The 23,104-nt window shown below is 38.5% G+C and overlaps 1 protein-coding gene across 2 annotated transcripts in view; it reads right to left on the bottom strand.

Annotated features, from left to right (window-relative positions):
• CMYA5 (cardiomyopathy associated 5) overlaps positions 1–23,104 on the bottom strand; it is a 92,919-nt gene that overhangs the window by 40,897 nt on the left and 28,918 nt on the right. For both annotated transcript variants that reach the window (XM_079145038.1, XM_079145039.1), the window contains exon 2: positions 1,853–11,438. In XM_079145038.1, coding sequence (XP_079001164.1) covers positions 1,853–11,438 — 9,586 coding nt within the window. The remainder of the gene's footprint in view (positions 1–1,852; positions 11,439–23,104) is intronic.

The raw sequence follows: 23,104 nt of genomic DNA on the forward strand, positions 1-23,104 counted from the left end.
CTGGAGCCAATGCATCCAATGTCGAAGATTCCACAAAAGAAATTGTCCCACTCCCTCCACAGGTAAAGTTTCAACAATGTATCACCCAGGATAAATGGAAAAGTATCAGACAAGTCAAAAAGAATTAATTTGGTAGGGCAAAAAATGCCAAGATTCTAAGGCTATCCTACTTAATCAAAATGAATCTGACAATTATTTAATAGTGACCGAACTGATCATTTTGAGAATCACTAACATTAGCAAGGCACTGAGCCAAGCAATATAAATACACAGTCAAGAGCATGAGCTCCGGCATCACACAGACCTGAGTATCAATCCAAGTTCTGCCCCATGGCCTTGGGCAAATCGGATAATTCCCTGAACCCATTTTATTACCTTCAAATTAATGACAGTGACAGGATTGTGAGGATTAAAAGGCATCCTGCATATAAAGAACTTAACACAATGAGTGCTTAATTCTTATTGTTATTTGCTACTTTTAAGGTCATTCTGGCTGCAGTCTGGGGCATGGATTAAAGAGGCAAGAGCAGCAAGACCAGTTAGAAGGCTGCTGAAAACTTAAGCTGAATTCCAATAGTGTCTCTGAGAAAATGGAGTGTTTGTAATCACACACCTAAGGATATGTGTTGTGACTAACTTTACCTAGAACATTAGAGTACTACAGACAGCCAGAATGAATTTTCAAAGCAAACAGGACATATGAAGAAAATCAGAATTTAAAATCTGTCTTGGGCTGGAGTTGTGGCTCAGTGGTGGAGTGCTCACCTAGCACGGGTGAGTCACTGGGTTCAATCTTCAGCACCACATAAAAATAAAATAAAGGTATTGTGTCTGCCTACAACTAAAAAAAAAAATTTTAAAAATCTGTCTTGAGTATATAAAACTTACAATAGAATTGTCTATGAAATACAAATGTATGTCTATTTTTAAAGAATGATATTGTAGATGACAGAAAATACGTGTATTTTATGCTCAAAGGTATATACATATGTATAAATATCTTTTTTCGAGATAAGTGGAATTGAACTCAGGGTTCTGCACTTGCTAGGCAAGCTCTTTATCACAGAGCTACATACCTTGCCCCCTTTCTGATTTTTATTTTGAGACAGTCTCTCTAAGTCAGGCTGGCCTTGCACTTGCTGTCCTCCTGCCTCCAACTCCCAAGTAGCTCGGATTACAGGTATGCATACATCCAGCTCCTCAAAGGTATATTTTTTAAGTTTAAAATTGTTTGGCATTTTTAATATTAGTGTCATTGCTATAAGATGATAAGCCCTCAAAAGCAGTGACCCTGACCCTTTATTTCTTTGTATCCCTAAAACCTAGAAAAGTGTCTGGCACATAGTATATACCAAGTAAAATATCTGTAAAACCAATCTTAACTAAATTCTTGGAGAAGCACTTTTTTTCCTGCAGTGCTGGGATTGAACCCAGGCCTTGCACAGGCTAAACAAGTGCTCTTCCACTGGTCTACATCCCCAGCTCAAAAGTATTCTTAGTTTGCTTTCAGTCTAACCATTCTTCTTAAAGATGAATGTATTGAATGTTGTATTATGTTTGTTTTGTTTTGTTTTACAATATTGGGAACTGAACCTAGTGGCACTCTATCACTGAGCTGCATCCCCAGATCTATCATTTTATCTTATTTTACTTTTTATTTTGAAACAGAATCTTATGAAGTTGCCCAGGCTGGCTTTGAACTTGTGATCCTCCTTCCCCAGCCTCCTAAGTAGCTGGGATTACAGGTGTGTACCACTGTGCCCAGCTTATTGGTCATTTTTTAATTTAAGAAAATGTGAAAGCAAACTGAATGTATATGTATTATCATTTGTATACTTTAAAATTTACTTACTTTAACAGCACTTATAGCTGTATCAAGAGTTGAAACCTCATGATCTTTGTGGGTGCCAAAAACCTTGTCCATTGCAGAAATTGGGCTTTTGCAGGTGTAGCAATATGAGTCAATCTGGGACTTCTTCGCTTCCTTTTGTGCCTTCTCAGTTACTAAATCTGATAACTGCTCTTGTTCTCTTCTTTCTCTGCTCAACTCTTTCTGTTCATCAGACATACTTTGTTCTGCCTCACTAACAAATTCACATTTCCCAATATGTTCAAATGATTCCTTTCCTTGAGATAACACATCTCCAGGTGTGGATTCTGAATACAGTTCTTCTGATAAAACATCTTGACTAACTACTTCATAATTGAGGGATTCAGCAAAATCATACTCATCCTGCACGGGACTACTACGGGTTCTCTCTTCACCTGGTTCAGGTGGGACCAGGACTTTAGGTTCTTCCTGTAGTGTTTCTTGAATATAAGTTGCACCAGATGCACATTCTTCCTCTGGGAAGGACACTTGTACTGGAACATTCAGATTGACCTCTGCACTTGCATTTCCTGCCTCGTTACCCTGACTACTCGACTCATCTACACTCTCCAGAACGTGGCGGCTATCTTCAAATGGAACTGCATAGCTTATCTTCTGGGTAACCACTCTGACTTCCTCGGTGACAGGAGCTTTGCTCTGTATTGCTACATCATCAAGGGTCACCACATGGCCTACTGATTCTTCTTCCCTGTAAACAGTCTTCCTATCTTCTTCCAGACTCTTTTCCCCAAAAATAGTTCCAGACTTTCCCCAAATTTCCCCTTCTGCAGCTATCAGTTGGTATGAATCATCCTTACCAATTGGTTTTTCTTCCAGACCTGGGCCTTGGTCCTTTGGCGTTACAGATGTGTCATGGAGAATGTCATCTTTGAGTATGTACTTCTCAAAATATATTCCTGTGCCATCATCAGTGTCAGAATTTCTCCTTGGAAATGATGCCTCAGAATTCACACTGTCACCTTCAGAAGCTGTCTCCCCTTCCTTCTTTTTCTCTCCAACTGCCTCTTCGTACAGATCTTTATATAAAAATGCAAGTGCAGGTGGCTCCTCCAGAAGCTCAGGATTAACCGCTTTGGCAGTGGTGGAAAATATCTGGGTTCTTGACAAAACTCCTTCCTCTACATCAAATAGAGGAACCCCAGGTGACCTGGAGTCCACACCTCTATTTGTGTCCTTTGAAGCATTTCCACCAGTTGATTTTTGGGTAACTGAAGACTTTTGCATTTCTGGGTGAGATAATTTGCTGTGGTCTTTTTCCAGGCCATAAAAACTTTCATCCAATTTCACCAAGTCATAATCTGGGGCACTTTCCTGTGAACTTCCTGGAAAAGAGATAGATTCTCTTGTAGGTTCCTCTGATAGTTTCTCTTCAACAGTTAATTTCTGTGGAGCTTTCTGTTTTTCTGGGTCTGGGGAGAGGTTATAATCAATCAAAGTGTATTTTTCAAAATAATCCTCTTCACTGGGAATAGTGGTATGAGTAAAAGCTAAATCACCAGTTCCTGAATCTGTGGATATTGCCTCTTTTGTTTCATGAATTTCTTTTTGTTCATTTTCTTTCAATGATATAACTTTCCCATCAGAATCTTCTAACTTGCTCCTTAATGTTTCATGGCAAGCAACAGCCTCACTATCATCATGGAGGGATATGGTTTTAAATGAGGGCTTCTCTTCCAAATATTCTAACTTATCTTGCATTTGTTCACTTTCTTCCTGATCCACTGAAGGAATAAATGCAGGGGCATGGATATTCAGTATCTCACAGCCTTCGGAAATGATACTAAAGGCACTCCTCTGATCTTCTGAAAGCCCAGCTGGCTTACTAGTTACTATCGATTCTTCATCTTTTGCATATATGTCTTTGGGTTCCTTGGACATTTCTTTAGCAGAGGCCACTTTATCAGCATTGGTTGTTGATGCATTCATTATAAATTGAGCATAGTTGCTTCTTGCTGAAGAGGGTGGTACATTTACAGGGGTATCCTCCACAGTCTCCAAGTGACCCCTTGAAACAAGAACAGATTGTTTAGGCACCTGGGCTGGGTGATCTTTAGATGTTTGAATAGTGTGTACTGTGGGCCTCTCTGGAGTCAATTCTGACCATGGCATTTCCTGTTTCTTCACTGTACTAATTTCTGGAGAAGCTCCTGAAACAAGAGTTTGTGATTTTACAGATGACGACAAATACAGAGGTTTTTCTAAGCTCTCTGTTTCATCAGAAAGACGATCTAAAGTCCTTTCAGAGTCTTTAGATGAGGATTCTTGCTTCATACTTTCTTTTGTGGTAGCTACTGAACCACCTTTAGATAGCTCTGACAGTGAGAACTGTTCCTTTTCCTCTCTGTGCCCTGTCATGTCCCTGCTTGACTTTTCTAATGCCAGGTTTCCTTCCTGAGAAGGAAAACCCATTTCATCATAAGGAAGATCCACAGGGAGGAAACTCTTGGTTTTCTCCACCAAAATTTCACTTTCTTCTAATGAATGTGGTTGGGTTTCAACTGTCTTTCTTTCCCTGATTTCTGGGTCAGCTTCTGAGAGTATGCTTTCTGGTTTTTCAATAATAGATGTTGTTTTGATGAATGAAAATGGTTGAGTTTCAGTCAAAGAATTACCTAAAGAGATAGCTGATTCTTCAGGCATAGACTTGGCCACATTCAGAGAATAAGGCTGAATTTCCTGCTGCTTCTTTCCTTCTGGAAATACTTGTGCCTGCTTTATATTTTCTTCTCCCTTCTCCTCCTCTGAACCAACAATAATGTAGGATCTTTCCTTGTGGTCTTCACTTGGATAGATGCGCTCCAGTCTAACAGCAGGTTTTGATTCTTTTGATTTCATAGGTCTCGATTTATGAACCATGGATACCTCCCATGTTTCTTGATTTTCCATAAGCTGTAAGGGGGCAACAGTTTCTTGCTTTTCTGACAACTCCTCCTTTTCTGCCAAGGTAAGTGATCTAGTTTCGAACTTATCTTTCTCCTCCATTGGGCCAAAAGATCTGAGTTTCATTTCCTCTTCAGAACATTTCAAGGAAGTAGGTTTTGGCATTTCTTTCTTCAGTCTGTCCTCACTAAGATCAATTACGATGCCTTTTGATTCTTCTGCTGGCACAATTATTGGCTCTGACTTCTCTGATTCCTTTGTGATATTTTTACTTGTGAAGTCATATGAAGATGATTTTGGCTGTTGTGGTATCTTATCTACTACATCAAATGAAAAGAGTGACTTCTCTTTTTTATCACTGCTTGGCTCTCCCTTAAGAACAGAAATATTCCACTTAGATGGAGGAGAGATTTCTGGCTTCTGGTCCTTTTTAATCTCAGTAACATGAAGAGGAACATTTTTGCCTTCTGTCATAACTGATTTCTCACGCATGGGGGAATAGGGTTGAATTCCAAGATGTTTCTCACCATCAGCAGAAGTAATTAAGTTTATGTCCATTTCCTCTGAATAGTCTGAAATTTCTTTCTTCTTATAATCTTCAGTAGACACCTCAGAGTTGGTTTTTGGTTGTTTTAAAACATCTACATTTGATAAAAATGTGGGTCTTTCTTTCAGGTCTTGACCGTCATGAGATTTAAATAAGGTACCTCTGGATTCTTCAGTAGTTTTAAGTGTTGCCTCTGGTGATGAATCATCAGTTGGTTTCTCAGTTGCATTGAAATCAGCAGGAATTATACCTTTAGGCTCTAAAATGGTCACTACTTTTTCTACAGAACTTGGCTGAGTTTCTAAATCTTTTCCAGCAACTTTGTTATCTGTAGTGCTTGATCCAAAAAATAAACTAGACATCCATGATTTGAAAGATGAAATTCCTTTCTTTCCCTTTTCCTCAGGGAGGCCTTGTTCAATTGCCTTTGGCTTCTCAGGCAGCTTTTGTGTCATCTCAGGTGTCTCTGGGGGTTCAGGTTCTTCATTCACTGGGATTGAGGGGATAGGTTTTCTTTGAGTTGATATTTTCACTTCATGTGTTCCTTTCCTTTTCTCACTAGCATTATCTACAGTCTTTGATTGAACTATTTTTGATTCTTCTAATGGTTTCTCTCCAAGTAAAGGAGGCGTGCTCTTACATGCTTCTTTTTCGTTGCCTGGTAGAGGTTCCCTGGCTTCTGCTGGGAAATGGTCTGCTTTGACAGGAAAGGTGATAGATTCTGACTTCACCTGTTCCATGGATGGGACAGATGCTAGTTTCTGGAGGGTTCTTTCAGGTGGTGATTTGATTTCTTCCTGGATATCTTCTTTGCAAGACCTGGAAAATTCTGTGTTTGCTTTCTCCAACATCAAACTTTCCCTCCCCATGAAAGAATAGATCTCTCTCCCCTCTACTATGTTTCTCTCTACATTTTCAATTGGAACTAGAGATTTGGGTTCTTGGGCCAACTTTATTTCCTCAGTTGAGTAAGGTGTACTCAATAATGTCTCTCTATTACCACTGGAAGTATCTAGAGTAGATACTCCTTGTGAAGACAAATGAGGTTCTTCAGTAGAATGTGGCAGAACCTGCTTTCTGATTTCATATGTATGGTCTTTATCCAATGGGGCAGACTTGGCCTGTTCTGTCATGAGATCATTGCTGCCAGAGGAATCCAGCTGCACAGATTCTAATATTCTTTCTTCACATTGACTGGCCAAATTTTCTGACTTTTCCAGCATCCAGTTGTCATCCTTTGGAGAAATAAGGGACTCTTCCATTTTTGTTTTTTTAGTATCTGCAGGCTCAACTGTCATAAATGATTTTGATTGTTCCAAAGGCAAATTCTCTTTCACAAATGAAAACTGTTTAACATCCATATCTGGTTTATCTGCAAAAGAGCTGCTCACATCAGGCAATTTAACAGCTTGATCTGAATGAAGTGCTTTCTCAGGCTTCTTTTGTTCCACAAGGAGATCAAAAGAAGCAATCTTTGATGGTTCTGTAGCAGACACATGAAGTTCCCTGTTTTCAGTTCCTTCTCCTCTGCTCCTAAGCTCAACTAGACTCTTTTCTAAAACAGAAGCCTCTGATTCAGTTATAAGAGACTTTACTGGTTCTGTACCTGTGAATTCACTTTGCCTACCTAAACCACCTGTGAATTCTGACCTGGCCTCTGGTAATTCTGATAGTTGGTGTGGCTTGTCTCTCTTCTCAGACTCCGAAAGGAGTTTAGCTGGAGCCAGATCTTGTTTTTCTGGCAGGAAGTCTCCCTGAGCTGTAGAAGATGTCTCACTTGCCTGTTTGTTCTTATCATCTTTGAGAGTTGGTAATGTCGAGGCTACATCTACTGACACTAAATTATCAAACTTGGGAGAACTTATCTCCTCAATTTCGCCTTTGGGGACTGTATGTTTGGGTACAGGTGACACATTTTGTGGTAAAGGAAGTCCAGCTTCCTTCTTGGTTTCACCACCCAGGTGCAGTGAAAGCACAGGTTCTGGCCTTGACACATCCAAGGCAGACGTGGAGTTCTTGTTCTGTGATGAAACCAAATGTTCAGAGTTGAGGACTGAGGAAAACGAAAGACCTTGAGCGTTTTCTACCCATGCTTCCTCAGATATATTTGAACACTGAGAAGATGAGAGTTTGGAGATTGGCAACCCGGGTTTATCTTCTTCAGTTTCTACCTTTGACAAAATAGAATGCTCTGCTATAGAGGATCCACTTAGAGGCGTATCTAATTTAGTTTCCTTCCCAGCTTCTGACCAAGCCTGATCTTTGGATAAAGAAGTTTCAGTGAGAGCAGAAGCACTTTTAATTGCTACCTTTTCTTCTTTAAGAACTGAATGCTCATCTATAGACATTTCAGGTGATGGCAAACCACTTCCCAATTCACTCCCTCCTACTTTTGTTAAGACTGAATGTTCTACAGGGGTGGCAAGAGATGAATCTGTAAGGATTTCTTCTTTTACTAATTTGGTTAACTTTGAATCAAGTTCAGTTACAGGTGTTGTAGCTGTGGAGGAGCTGGGTTCAGTTTCTTTCATTTCTTTGGACCATGCTAAAAATGCTGGTGCAGGAGGACCATGTCCAATTTCCTTTTCTACTCCTGATGAGGCTGAATGAAGCTCTCTGGATGTACTCGTTATTTTGGAATCGTGTTTCACTTCCGTTTTCACTCCAGATAAAGCCTTAGATCCAGATATAGATGTTTCCTTTAGAGGTGAAGATGGTTTTACTGCTTCAAGCTCATTCTCTGACAACATTCTCTGTTCTAGTTCAGAAGTCACAGTTGAAGCTAAATTGGGTTTAACATCCTTCTTTGGCTCATCTACTAAGTCAGGAAAAACTGAATATTTTATCCCAGACTCTGGAACATTTGGAGGCTGAGGCTCCAATTTTTGATCCTCTGATACATGAGCTGTAGCTTCTTGAGAATAAGGCACAGTTTTTTCCTTTCTGACTTTTGACAAAGCCATCTGTTCATCCGTAGGCTTTAGAGTGAGTGATGCTTGAGGTTCTGGTTCTTTCTTAATTGCATGGACTGAATCAGGTAAAATTGAATACTGAGGTGCTGGTAAAACAGGTTTTGTTTCTTCCTTTGCCATGGATGATTGTGCAGATGGAGAAAGGGGAACTGTAGCTGCTGACAAACTTGTTTTAATTTCTCCCCTCTCTAATCCACTGGTTAAATATGGTGGAACCAAATCTTCTGGCTCAGGCTGCACAGATGCTTGAGTTTTCTGCTGCTGTGCCCTAATGAGATATTCAGATACAGATGTTGATATTGTTTGATCATCTGGCTCAATTTCTGCTTCATCTGCTCTATTTGCTGAAAGTGACAGACTCAAGTCTTCAGGTGCAGATGTGAAAGGGCAAGGTTCATCGTTTTCCTTCTGTGATGAATCAAAATACTCAGGCACAGGTGTAGCAGCTGTTGATCCAATCTTTTCCTCATCTGCTTCAGAAAAGGAAGAGTAACCTGAAGGAGACATTACAGTTAATAGTGAATCTGGCTCAGTTTCTTTCACCTCTGTTTCTCGGATTCTATATGGTGGAATTGAAACTTGTGATGCTGAGTCTGGAGAAAAAAGTTCAGTTTCTTCAGTATCTTCATCTGACAAAATAGTGTGTTCAGATGGTGATGTTAAACACATTGGAGAATCACGCTCGAATTGTCTTTTCTCTGCTTCCTGAGTTGCATAGGGTGAAAATGAGAATTCTGAAGCAAATGCAGAATCTGGAGAAAAAGGTCCAATGTCTTCTTGCTCTTGTTCTAATAAATTCATGGGTGAGGAAGCACCTTTTAGATTTAGAGGAGATCTGTGGATAATTTCTTCCTCCTGGGACTCTGGTGTTGCATATGGAGGTACCGAAAATTCAGAAGCAGATGTGGAAGAGGGTGAATACCGCTGCATTTCTATTGTCTCTTCTTCTGATAGGATCACAGATGGGGGGACTGAAAGTGGCGGGGGCTGGCATTCAGAAGCCACCTCAGCTATGTGGGGTGGGAGAGAGCATTCAGATGCAGAGGCCACATCTGGAGAATATGGTTCAGTGTCTTTCTTCTCTTCTGATAGAATGGTGTGCTCAGAGATGCCTTTTGATTTTAATGGAGACTTGTGGTCAATTGTTTCCTTCAGTGACTCTTGTGTTGCATGTGATGGAATGGAATATTCAGAAGCAGATGTGGAATCTGGCATGTAATGTCCACTTTCTGGGGCCTCATCTCCTGATAGGACTGTGTGTTCTGATGTAACTGTTGAAAACAAAGGGGCCTGGCATTCAGGAGTCTTCCCAGCTGTGGATGGTGAAAGAGAGCTCTCAGACACAGAGTCCGAAGTTGGAGAATAAGGCTCAAACGCCTCATTCTCTTCTTCTGACAAAACTTCATGTTCAGATATGGCTTTCACATTGGATGGAGAAACTGACTCACCTTCTTGCTTCTCTAGTTCATGGTTCAAATCCTGCAGGACTGAATATTCTGATACAAAAGCAGAATCGGTGGAAACAGATTCATGTTCTTCTCTTTCTTCCTCAGACAAAGTGACATATTCAGGTGTTGCTGTTGTCACTAATGGTAGAATGGGCTCCTCCTCTTTGTGGTCCGCTTCAGGTGACAAACATGGTGAGAAGGACTTCTTGGAAACAACTGGACTTTCTGGGTAGTCAAGTTCTATGATCTCTTCTGCTAAACCAGAATCTTCAGGTTCAGGGATAGCAGCTATTGGCAGAGAAGTTTCTATGTCTTCTTTCTCTGGTTCTTGTAGCACTTGAGGTTCAGGAAGAGATGGCTCAAGCACATGTTCTGCCTTTTCTTCTTGGATGCTGTGAAGAGGTGGGGTCAGTTGTCCAGAGACTGGTTCTGCCCTTTCCAGTGAAGCCAGGTCCAGCTCTTCTTTGCCTGGTTCAAAACCTTCCTGAGTAGAGGGTGCCAGATCTAATGAACCTGCCTCCAAAGAATCCTTCAGTGTCTCCAGTGAAATGGAATAGTCAGCAGAATCCATGTCTTCCTCCCTCACCTCATCCACTAAAACTGGAGAAACTGAAGCATCGTTCTCTGAAGCTATGGGTTCTTGTGAATCAGGCTCAAATTCTTCCTTTGCTGTTTCCAGGAACATAGTTGCAGATGTATCCGGTGGAAGAGAGGAAGGCTCCACTAGGGGTTTTGCTTCCTCACCTGACCATTGTGGCACTGATTGTGGAGGCCTGGACTGTACTTTCCGCTGTGCTGTATCAATACTTGAATAAGAGGAATCTGTGTGTTGCGTTGCAGATGTAGCATTTGGGAGGGAATCACTGTTAATTTTCTTTTGATCTTCATTACTGAACAAGGAGGTCAGAGACTTTGATCCTTTGGAGAGGGCACTTCTCCAGGGTGGAGCAAGCTCTTTTACTTTATCTTCAGCTATGCTTTGGGTTACTAATTTGCTTGTTTTAGAAACTATATTAGAATCACCATTGTCAAAATCTGGCTCTAGACTAATGGATGCATCTTTCCCTTTCCGGTAATGGATTTCTTTAATTACATAACCCTTTGGCAATGTTCCATAAAATTGTAGAGGAATTAATTCTTCTTTCACAGAATTAAACATCTTAATTTTATATTGTACAGTTCCTATGTAGACTGGCCTTAACACTAAGGGCTTGTGTTCTTTGTATATTGCCCCAGTAATCGGAGGTGTATTTGAGGTGGTTTTCTTTTTTCTTGTCTTATCATAAATGCCAGAATATGACTTTTCTTTCTCAGTGTTTAGTGCCTGGTTTTCTGAAATTAAAGGATTGTCTTTTTTGTTTGCTGGAACATCTTGAGATTCTAAAGAATTTCTTTTTTTGTTGCCTTTCCGACGCAATGATGGTGAGCCATGCTTTGACTTATGAGTTCTTTTTCGAACCTTTTTAACTTCATCCACAATAAAGGAAACGTTTCCTGGAGCAGAATTCACAGTTGATCCTTCCAGGCTATGTACTCCAGACGTCTGACTTTCTTCCGAAGCCCAGGGAGTGGAAGATCTACTTGAATTGGTCTCCCAGGTTATTCCACTATCATCCCGTTGAACAGTCACCATGGAAAAGGAGGGGTCAGATACAATACACTCCTGCTTGGTCTTGCCCTCTTCATCCTGGTCTGATAACCTGTAGTAAAAAATAATGTCAATAATTATATATTACAATAGTAAAAAAAATAAGTAAATACATTTTAGCATTAAAGAATTAATGTGAAATTAAAATATGTAGAGATCAATGTTACCATCTACACCAAAAATAGCAATGTATATAAAATAAAGTTCAATAATTCAAGTCAGGATATTAAATACAATAACACATCCCAGACCAGAAAAAACTCCAAAAACAGCTGAATTAAGTTCAGCACCTTTCCTCATCAAGATTGCCCTTCTGATCTCCCTGTGGCTCACTTGAGTCAGCAAGATCCCCACTGTGACTCTTGCACCTGTCCCTGAGAGCTCTTTTACCACTGTTACCACCCAACCTGGCTTTGGAACACTCCACTCCTAGACTATGGCCATCTGCTTCCTAACTGGCCAGGTGGAATTGACTTTCTCCCTCCCCACCTTCACTCATCCTGCCCATCTTCCCAAACTAGCTTTACTAAACATTTTCATCATACTATTCCTTGCCTAAAAATATCAGTAAATTTTTCATACCTACAGAAAAACCAAGTTCAAAATTCTTAGCTCTCTGATCCCTATCTGACATTTTTTCCAAGTACTCATCTCCCCTCTACCCTCCATGGTTTAATTTCTGTTTTAAATACAATCATGATAGACAACATATGTGACCATGTCCCAGAAAATTATAAAGAAGCTGAAAAATTCCTATCACCTAGTGATGCTGAGCCTGTCCTGATGTAACTCAATTTATTACTCACATGTTTCAGGTGACGCTAGTGAAAATAAACCTACTGAACTATCACATATAATTATGTATAGTACATACTAATACTTGATAATGAGAATAAATTGTGCTCATGGTTTATGTATTTATTATTGAATTTTTACCATTATTTTCTAAAATAATGTGTACTTACTCTATTTTTTAAAAGTTTATTATAAAGCCATGTGCCTATTCCCTCAATAGCTGCCTCATATATTTTGCATCTACCATGTCTTTTGATTGCATTAAGAGACAATGTGGGGGCTGGGGAGATAGCTCAGTTGGTAGAGTGCTTGCCTTGCAAGCACAAGGCCCTGGGTTCGATTCCCCAACACCGCAAAAAAAAAAAAAAAAGAGAGAGAGAGAGACACTGTGGAGTAGTTGACCTCTGCCATCTAGGTATGTGGAAATACACACTATGAGGTTCACACAATGATGAAATTGCCAAATGATGCATTTCTCCGAATGTATCCCTGTCATTAAGTGATGCAAGAGTGTATATAATTCACTATCTTGTACATATATCATGGGAATTCGGAGTCATGATAAAAGAAAAAGTGGTCACTGAATAAAAGAAAGCTCATAAACAATGCCAGTCTACTGCACTTCACTTTCTTTATCTGTGCAACAGGAATTATAACAGAATCTACCTTTCTGGGTATTGTGAAGGTTAAATTAGTTAATACACATGAAGTGCTAAGAGAAAGTGCCTGGTATGTACTTAGTGCCCAATAAATGTTATCTGTAATCAGGTGTTTCATGCAATTTTTGGACTTGACATCAAAGAAACCTGGGCATGGTCATCTTCAACAGCTACAGATGTCTGGAAAAGACGTCTCCTTGGACTGTTCCCCCAACACAGCTGGCTTTGGCTGCCCCTTCACTTGCTATCAGGCCCATATCTCAGACTGTAGCACTTCTCTTCTCAGGATTTCCCCTCTACCTCTTCCTCACCCATACTTATGGTGCTCTTCTATTTAGAATGCTTATTCCACACCACACTTCACTTCTGCACATCTAAACACTAGCTACCTTGCAAGGCTTAGTTTCAAAACTTCTACTGCTACCATTCCTGACCAATTAATCGATCGAGTTTGCCACCATTCCATGAACATTAAGTTGGAGATGAAAACTCCAAGCACTCTTTCCTCCCAGGAATATTGCTACAATTTTAGACTCTGAACCCTTCCTTGTACATTAGGTTTGGATGAGGATCAAGACCGCAAGTCATTCAGAGTCCCCCAGCTGTCTACTGCAAAGAGGGTGCTGAGATCTTGATCTTAGCTCTCAGCACAGTCAGATGAAGCCTAGGGCAGCCATATCCCCAGCCTTATCTATTCCCCGCAGTGTTCTGTAAATGTCAGTGGGTTCTACACATGCTATAGGTGAAAAGAATTGGGAAGTGGTGGGAAGAACTAGTTTCCATTTTCTTGGCAACTCTGCTCTCCCTTATTTGTTTTGGTATTAAACTATTGAACTTAATTAGTAATTAATCTTGGTCCTGGGCTGAATCTTATTTTGAACTATTTTTTCAGGCTCTTTTCCATACCCAATTAACATTATTCCTCACAATTTCAACTCGTATTACTTCTTCTCCCTTTCCTGTCACTTAACAGAAATAGGATGAAAATAAAAATTATGACTAGTGTCAGGGAAGTCAGCATTTAGAATGCCTGCAACTGTAGTAGCATTATAAAAGCAATTATAAATTCAATTTAGAGTTCATTATTGATTGTAAATTCAGTATATCCAACCAGAGATGTTTTCATTACTAGCTAGAATGAGTTCAGGAAGACTGAGCAGCGCATCCAAAGGGTGGTCATAAAACGGCAGTGCCCCACTGTTATAGTTTGGATATGAAATGTCCCCCAAAAGTTCATGTATTAGAAACATGTTGTCCAACGTAGCAATGTTCAGAGGTGAAATGATTAGGTCATAAAAACTATAATCGGAGGATTAATCCATTTGTTGGATTAATAATTCCAATGGACTAACTAGGTGCTAGCTATAGGTAGGTGAGGCATGGCTGGAGGAAGTAAATCACTGGGGTTATGTCTTTGGGGTTTATATTTGGTCATTATTTCTGCCTTTAATAAACTTAGATAATAGGAACAGAAATATAAAGACACAGAATCTTCTTTTAAGAAATTCAAATCTAATGGGGAGATAAAACTAAACATCTTAATACAGTAAAATAAGTACTATTACAGAAAACAGGCAATTTACAATCAGGACATAAGGAAGGGAAGACATCACACAGGAAAGGTGCTTGAGTTGATATATAGAAGAAACAGGAGTCTGCCAATGGATGAGAAGAGAAGGTGGTATGAAGATGGGGAGGTTATTCCAGGAAAAGGTCACAGGATATGCAAAATATATATATGAATAAACAGTCTGGCTCACTGAGAGATAAAGTTGAATGACAGCCAACAGGAATCAGAATTGCTATATTAGCATATGTAAATCCAAAGCCCAAGAATTCACATTATACTCCATCTAAAGATATAATTAACTAAGTTAACAGAAAAGGAATGGTCCTCGTAGAGTTCACAAATGCTCCAAGGACTTTCTTACTCAGCAACACAAGTGTTTTTATCTATGTGTACATCAGTTCTTCATGAAGAATATTGGCTATATTCATTCCCCTCTGATTGCATTCTCACAAAGCAACCTCCTGATTATCACTTGATTTCCCAAGTAGATTTATCTTAAGGAGTGAGGTGAGACAAATACAATGACTCCTTCCCCATCCCCACTCCACCATGGGTAAGAAGGTTCAGCAGGTCTAAGTTAGATTTACCTAGATACTGAACCTTTCTATTATGCCTTATTCCTTCCTTCTTCTGAGATTCTATCTGGAATCATGTTCCTCCTCCCTGAAGCATTCTCTCTAGTATTTCCTGTAGTGTGAATTTTCTGACACATTCTTACTACTCTTTCTTTTAAAAGTCTTTCATACTTCATTCTTGAAGAATAATTTGGGGTGTAAAATTTTAGGTCGTTAGGTATTTTCTCTTGGCACTTAAAAAATATTCCACTGTCTTATGTCTTCCATTGTTTGTTGATAAATTAACTTTTACTCTAACTGTTGCTTTTCTGAAATCTGAACTTCCCCCTACTAACCCTCAATTATTTTTAAGATTTGGTTGTTTCAGTTTTCTGAAGTTACTCTCATTTCCTTAAGTACCTTATCCAAAGTGCATGATTTATGAATCTGTAGATTAATGTCTTTCATCATTTCTGAGACATTCTGTCATATTCCTTGTTCAAATATTGTTCCTGTTCAATTACCTCTCTTTTATTCTGAGATTCCAATTTTCCATAAATTAGAACTTCTCATTATATTCTATTTGTGCTTTATTGGGCTGTTTCTTCCAATCTATCATCCAGTATGCTAAATCTATATTCAATCATGTCAAAACTGCTTAATAAAGCCATCGAATGTGTTATTATCCTGTTATTATATTCTTCAATTCTAGAATTTCCATTGTTTTAATTAATTCCAGTATTCTCTGATAAAATTGTCTTGTCCTTTATTTCCATGTTCCCATCCCTATAAATAAATTGAACATTGTACAAATATCATTCTTCTACAGAAGCCCTTCCCTTCCCTTAGTAGTCCAGCTATGTCCCAAGTATCACTCCGCATGGGATAAAGAGCTTACAGGATTGGGTGTGCTATACTACTCCATGCCTAAGTTTTCCTAAATAAACTAGTTTTTATTTGCACTGTGTGTCCATGACCCATTGCATGATGATCTTTGAGTGGTGTTTTTGTATGTTTGCTGGTGATATTCTTATTTTCAACTGTTAAACTGACATTCTATTTTCCACACTTGTTTCTTGTGAGTGATATTAGTCTAAATCAGATTTCAAAATATTAATTTCATTAAATGTGCTGAAAATGTAATCCTTTCTCTGATTTGCAGTTAAAGTAATGCTAAAGTTCTTCACAGCAATATAATTATGAACAATACATTAGATTTACATCATATTTTATTCTATTCTCAATCATTCCAAAATGAAGGATCAGATCTGGAATATGTTGATCAGGTCAAAAATCTTCATGTTTCCCATTCAGGCCTTGATCACTCTTCATAGGTACAACTTTTCTCTCTTTCTCTTCATTTTATCTTAGTTCATAGAGAGCAGTAACTTACTAAAAATCAAGTATTATGAATGGAAATAGCCTTGTGATTTTAATTTTTAATTAAAACAAGGGAGAGGAAATACATATGTCCAAATTGAAATTTTTAAAGACAGAAATGATTAGCTATCAGTGGAACTGTCAAAATAATAAATCCCCTTATTTTATCATCAATACCTTTGTCTTGAATTGTACTCTCATTTATTCCTTTAAAAACAACTACACTTTTGAAAGAAGCTAAATGGATGCTTAAACTATTTTTATCAAAATATAAGATTTGTAACTATTATACTTGTTTATATTCAGATCAAGATTTATATCCTCAGAACTGGTAGTTCCTTTCTTTTATCAGCAGTTAAAGTAACATTAAATTTCTTCATAGTAATATAATTATGAACAATACATTAGATTTATATCATCATACTGTATTCTGCTCCCAAGCAATCACAGTGTACTAATAGGAAGTACATCAAACAAAAGAAAGTAATGGGCAAAATTTTCCCAACTAAATCTTTTAAAATGCATTAAATATCAACTTTTGTAACATAACAATGGAAAAGTCACATATAATCCTATTTATATTACAACTTAGAAAAATGCATTTTAAAGCATAAAACAGCAAACAAGTTTGTAACCTTGTACAAACAAGATTGTACACTTATAACGTAAATTGTTAGTGTTTTCTGTGGGCCATTTTTAAAAATCAGAGTTCTTTAAAAAAAATCAAAAATTCTACAATTAATATTTCACCAAGAATTAATTTAATATACATGTCCTTAGAAGGCCAAAAAAAATCATGGACATTGCTGAACAAAATTAATGTAAAATGACTAAGATTAAGAAATTTATAAGCCATTAGGGAGGTAAGAAAAAATTAATAAATCACAAATGAAGAAATTATTATATGGTATTACTAGAAATTATAGCAAGTTCTCATTTTTTAAAATATTTTTTAGTTGTAGATGGATACAATATCTTCATTTATCCATTTTTTTTAAATTTTATTAAAAATATTTTTTTTAATTTTAATTAAAAATCATAAATTTACATAGGGCAATGTTGTTTGATTCATTTTGTTACTTTTTTTCCCTTCCCCCCTCCCCTCCCACCCCTCTTTTCCCTCTATACATTCCTTTCTTCCTCATTCTTACCACCCTCCTTATCCCTAACCCTAAACCTAACCCTAACCCTAACACTAACCCCTCCTACCCGCCCCCCCCTCCGTATGACCTCATCCGCTTATCAGCGAGATCATTCGTCCTTTAGTTTTTTGAGATTGGCTTATCTCACTTAGCATGATATCCTCCCATTTCATCCATTTGCCTGCGAATGCCATGATTTTGTCATTCCTCATGGCGGAGTAATATTCCATTGTATATATATGCCACAGTTTCTTTATCCATTCATCAACTGAAGGGCATCTGGGTTGGTTCCACAATCTGGCTATAGTGAATTGAGCAGCTATGAACATTGATGTGGCTGTATCTCTGTAGTATGCTGATTTTAAGTCGTTTGGGTATAGGCCAAGGAGTGGGATAGCTGGGTCAAATGGTGGTTCCATTCCAAGCTTTCTGAGGAATCTCCATACTGCTTTCCAGAGTGGCTGTACTAATTTGCAACGCCCCCAGGAATGTATGAGTGTACCTTTTTCCCCACATCCTCGCCAACACCTATTGTTGCTTCTGTTCTTGATAATCGCCATTCTAATTGGGGTGAGATGGAATGTTAGAGTAGTTTTGATTTGCATTTCTCTTATTACTTGAGATGTTGAACATTTTTTCATATATCTGTAGATTGTTTGTACATCTTCTGTGAAGTGTCTGTTCATTTCCTTAGCCCATTTGTTGATTGGATTATTTATATTCTTGGTGTAAAGTTTTTTGAGTTCTTTATAGATTCGGGATATTAGCGCTCTATCTGAAGTATGATTGGCAAAGATATTCTCCCACTCTGTAGGCTCTCTCTTCACATTACTGATGGTTTCCTTTCTGAGAGAAAGCTTTTTAGTTTGAATCTATCCCAGTTGTTGATTCTTGCTTTTATTTCTTGGGCTATGGGAGTCCTGTTAAGGAAGTCTGCTCCTAAGCCAACAAGTTGAAGGTTTGGGCCTACTTTTTCTTCTATAAGATGCAGGGTCTCTGGTCTGATTCCGAGGTCCTTGATCCATTGTGAGTTGAGTTTTGTGCAGGGTGAGAGATAAGGGTTTAATTTCATTTTGTTGCATATGGATTTCCAGTTTTCTCAGCACCATTTGTTGAAGAGGCTATCTTTTCTCCATTGCATATTTTTGGCCCCTTTGTCTAGTATGAGAAAATTGTATTTATTTGGGTTTGTGTCCGTGTCCTCTATTCTGTACCATTGATCTACCTTTCTATTTTGGTACCAATACCATGCCATTTTTGTTACTATTGCTTTGTAATAGAGTTGAAGATCTGGTATTGCGATACCCCCTGCTTCGCTCTTTCTACTGAGGATTGCTTTAGCTATTCTGGGTTTCTTATTCTTCCAGATGAATTTCATAATTGCTTGCTCTATTTCTGTAAGGTACATCATTGGGATTTTAATTGGAATTGCATTGAATCTATATAGCACTTTTGGTAGTATGGCCATTTTGACAATATTAATTCTTCCTATCCATGAACATGGGAGATCTTTCCATCTTCTAAGGTTTTCTTTAATTTCTTTCTTTAGTTTTCTGTAGTTCTCATTGTAGAGGTCTTTCACCTCTTTTGTGAGATTGATTCCCAAGTATTTTATTTTTTTCGAGGCTATTTTGAATGGGGTAGTTTTCCTAATTTCTCTTTCTGAAGATTCATCACTTATGTATAAAAATGCGTTGGATTTATGGGCATTGATCTTGTAACCTGCTACTTTACTGAATTCACTTATGAGTTCTAAGAGTTTTCTGGTAGAATTTCCTGGTTCCTCTAAATATATAATCATGTCATCAGCGAACAGGGATAGTTTGAGTTCTTCTTTCCCAATTCGTATCCCTTTAATTTCTTTGGTCTGTCTAATTGCTCTGGCCAGAGTCTCAAGAACGATGTTGAATAGAAGTGGTGAAAGAGGGCATCCCTGCCTTGTTCCAGTTTTTAGGGGGAATGCTTTCAGTTTTTCACCATTTAGAATGATATTAGCCATGGGCTTAGCATAAATGGCCTTTACAATGTTAAGGAATGTTCCCACTATCCCTATTTTTTCTAGTGTTTTGAGCATGAAGGGGTGCTGTCAAATGCTTTTTCTGCATCTATTGAAATAATCATGTGATTCTTGACTTTAAGTCTATTAATATGGTGAATTACGTTTATTGATTTCCTGATGTTGAACCAACCTTGCATCCCTGGGATAAAACCCACTTGATCGTGATGCACTATCTTTTTAATATATTTTTGTATGCGATTTGCTAAAATTTTGTTGAGAATTTTTGCGCCGATGTTCATTAAGGATATTGGTCTGAAATTTTCTTTCCTCGATGTATCTCTGTCTGGTTTAGGTATCAGGGTGATATTGGCTTCATAGAATGAGTTTGGGAGGGTTCCCTCCTCTTCTATTTTATGGAATACTTTGAGAAGTATTGGAATGAGCTCTTCTTTAAAGGTTTTGTAGAACTCGGCTGAGAACCCATCTGGCCCCGGACTTTTCTTTGTTGGTAGGCTTTTGATGACCTCTTCTATTTCATTGCTTGAAATTGATTTATTTAAGTTGTGTATGTCTTCCTCGTTCAGTTTAGGTAATTCATATGTCTCTAGAAACTTGTTGATGTCTTCGAGGTTTTCTGTTTTGTTGGAGTATAGATTTTCAAAATAGCTTCTAATTATGTTTTGTATTTCACTCGTGTCTGTTGTGATATTTCCTTGTTCATTCCGAATTTTAGTAATTTGAGTTTTCTCCCTTTTTCTCTTTGTTAGCGTGGCTAAGGGTTTATCAATTTTGTTTACTTTTTCAAAGAACCAACTATTTATTTTGTTAATTTTTCCGATTGTTTCTTTTGTTTCAATTTCGTTGATTTCGGCTCTGATTTTAACTATTTCCTGTCTTCTACTACTTTTGGTGTTGGTCTGCTCTTCTTTTTCTAGCGCTTTGAGCTGTAGTGTTAAGTCGTTTATTTGTTGATTTCTACTTCTTTTGTTGAATGCGCCCCATGAAATAAATCTTCCTTTCAGTACTGCTTTCATAGTGTCCCAGAGATTTTGATATGATGTGTCTTTGTTCTCATTTACTTCTAAGAATTTTTTAATTTTCCTCCTGATGTCTTCTGTTATCCATTCATCATATAATAGTGTATTATTTAATCTCCAAGTATTGGAGAAGTTTCTGTTTTTTATTCTGTCATTTATTTCTAATTTCAGTCCATTATGATCTGATAGAGTACAAGGTAGTATCTCTATCTTCTTGTATTTGCTAACAGTAGCTTTGTGGCATAAAACATGGTCTATTTTAGAGAAGGATCCATGTGCTGCTGAGAAGAAAGTGTATTCGTTCTTTGTTGGATGGTATATTCTATATAAGTCAGTTAAGTCTAAATTGTTGATTGTGTTATTGAGATCTATGGTTTCCTTATTCAATTTTTGTTTGGACGATCTATCCAGCGGTGAGAGAGGTGTGTTAAAATCACCTAGTATTATTGTGTTGTGGTCTATTTGATTTCTGGCATTGAGAAGGATTTGTTTGACGTACATGGATGAGCCAATGTTCGGGGCATAGATATTTATGATTGTTATGTCTTGCTGATTTATGCTTCCCTTAAACAGTATGTAATGTCCTTCTTTATCCCTTCTGACTAGTTTTGGCTTAAAGTGCACATTATCTGAAATGAGGATGGATACTCCAGCTTTTTTGCTGTGTCCGTGTGCATGGTATGTTTTTTCCCATCCTTTCACCTTTAGTCTATGGGTACCTCTTTCTATGAGATGGGTCTCTTGCAGGCAGCATATTGTTGGATTTTTCTTTTTAATCCAATCTGCCAGTCTATGTCTTTTGATTGATGAGTTCAGGCCATTAACATTCACAGTTATTATTGTGATATGATTTGTATTCCTAGTCATTGGACTCATTTTTGTTTTTTGACATGATTTGGTTTCTCCTTTATTTGGCTATTCCTTTAGGCTAGTTCCTCCCGTTGCTGATTTACATCGTTGTTTTTCTTCTCTTCCTCATGGAATATTTTGCTGAGAATGTTCTGTAACGCCAGCTTTCTTTTTGTAAATTCCTTTAGCTTTTGTTTATCGTGGAAGGATTTTATCTCATCGTCAAATCTGAAAGTAAGTTTTGCTGGGTATAAGATTCTTGGTTGGCATCCATTTTCTTTCAGGGCTTGGTAAATGTTGTTCCAGGTCCTTCTAGCTTTTAGGGTCTGGACTGAAAAATCTGCTGATATTCTTATTGGTTTCCCCCTGAATGTAATCTGATTCTTTTCTCTTGCGGCCTTTAAAATTCTGTCTTTATTTTGTATGTTAGGTATTTTCATAACAATGTGCCTTGGTGTAGGTCTGTTGTAATTTTGCATATTTGGAGTCCTATAAGCCTCTTGTACTTGGTTTTCCATTTCATTCTTCAGATTTGGGAAATTTTCTGATATTATTTCATTGAATAGATTGTTCATTCCTTTGGTTTGTTTCTCTAAGCCTTCCTCAATCCCAATTATTCTTAAATTTGGCCTCTTCATGATATCCCATAATTCTTGTAGATTCTGTTCATGATTTCTTACCATCTTCTCTGTTTGGTCAACCTTGTTTTCAAGATTAAATATTTTGTCTTCAATATCTGAGGTTCTGTCTTCCAGGTGATCTATCCTATTGTTTATGCTTTCTATGGCGTTTTTAACTTGGTTTATTGTTTCCTTCATTTCAAGGATTTCCGTTTGGTTTTTTTTTTTTCAGTATCTCTGACTCTTTATTGAAATGCTCTTTTGCTTCCGTTATTTGCTCTTTTAACTGTTGATTAGTGCGTTCATTTAATGCCTGCATTTGTTCTTTCATCTCCTCATTTGCTTCCCTGATTGTTTTAATTATGTACATTCTGAACTCCCTTTCGAACATTTCTTCTGCTGTGCTGTCATTGGGTTTTATTGATATAGTATCTAGGTTTGTTTCGGACATTTTCTTCCCTTGTTTTCTCATATTGGTCAGATGTCAATGGGACTCTGTGATATTGTAGATTTCCTCTATTGGGTTATAGTGACCCTGTAGATTTCCAGTGTATCACCTACCAGCCTTCAGTAGCCAGAAGTCTTGGATTAATTTGATAATGCAGTGCTTCCGAAGAACGCTGCCCCTAGCCCGCTACTGGTTCCAGGGAGAGAGACCTGGAGAGGTCTCTTGTTGCACAGCCCTGGTTCCAGAGGCTGGTTGTAAGTCGGAGGTCTCCACTGGCTTGGGGACTTGTGGCTGGCTCTGTGTAGACAGGCTCTCACTGGGTGATTTGCCCCGAGAAGCTAGCCTAGAGAAGTGCTTCCCGCTGGAGGGGGGCTGGGCTGCTTGGGGAAGTCCCTGGCGCCCTGTGCTAGTCACTGAAGCAACCTGTGGGCTGGTTGGAGCTGGCAGTGGGGCGGGCCGGAGCTGGCCGCGCTGCTTCTGTGCAGAGGGGCTCTCACTGGGGGGCCTGTTCCGAGAGGCTGGAGGATCTGTCCCTGTGGGCCGAGCCCACCGCCAGACTGCATTGAGCTGCCTGGGGGAGACGCTATCTGCCCTGTCCCACTCTAATAAGCCACTCAAATCCGGGCCTGCCACCCAGCTGAGCTTCGCTGGGTGGGGGAAACTCA

This window comes from Sciurus vulgaris (genome assembly GCF_902686455.1).
Source record: "Sciurus vulgaris genome assembly, chromosome: 6".
Classification (NCBI taxonomy): Eukaryota; Metazoa; Chordata; class Mammalia; order Rodentia; family Sciuridae; genus Sciurus; species Sciurus vulgaris.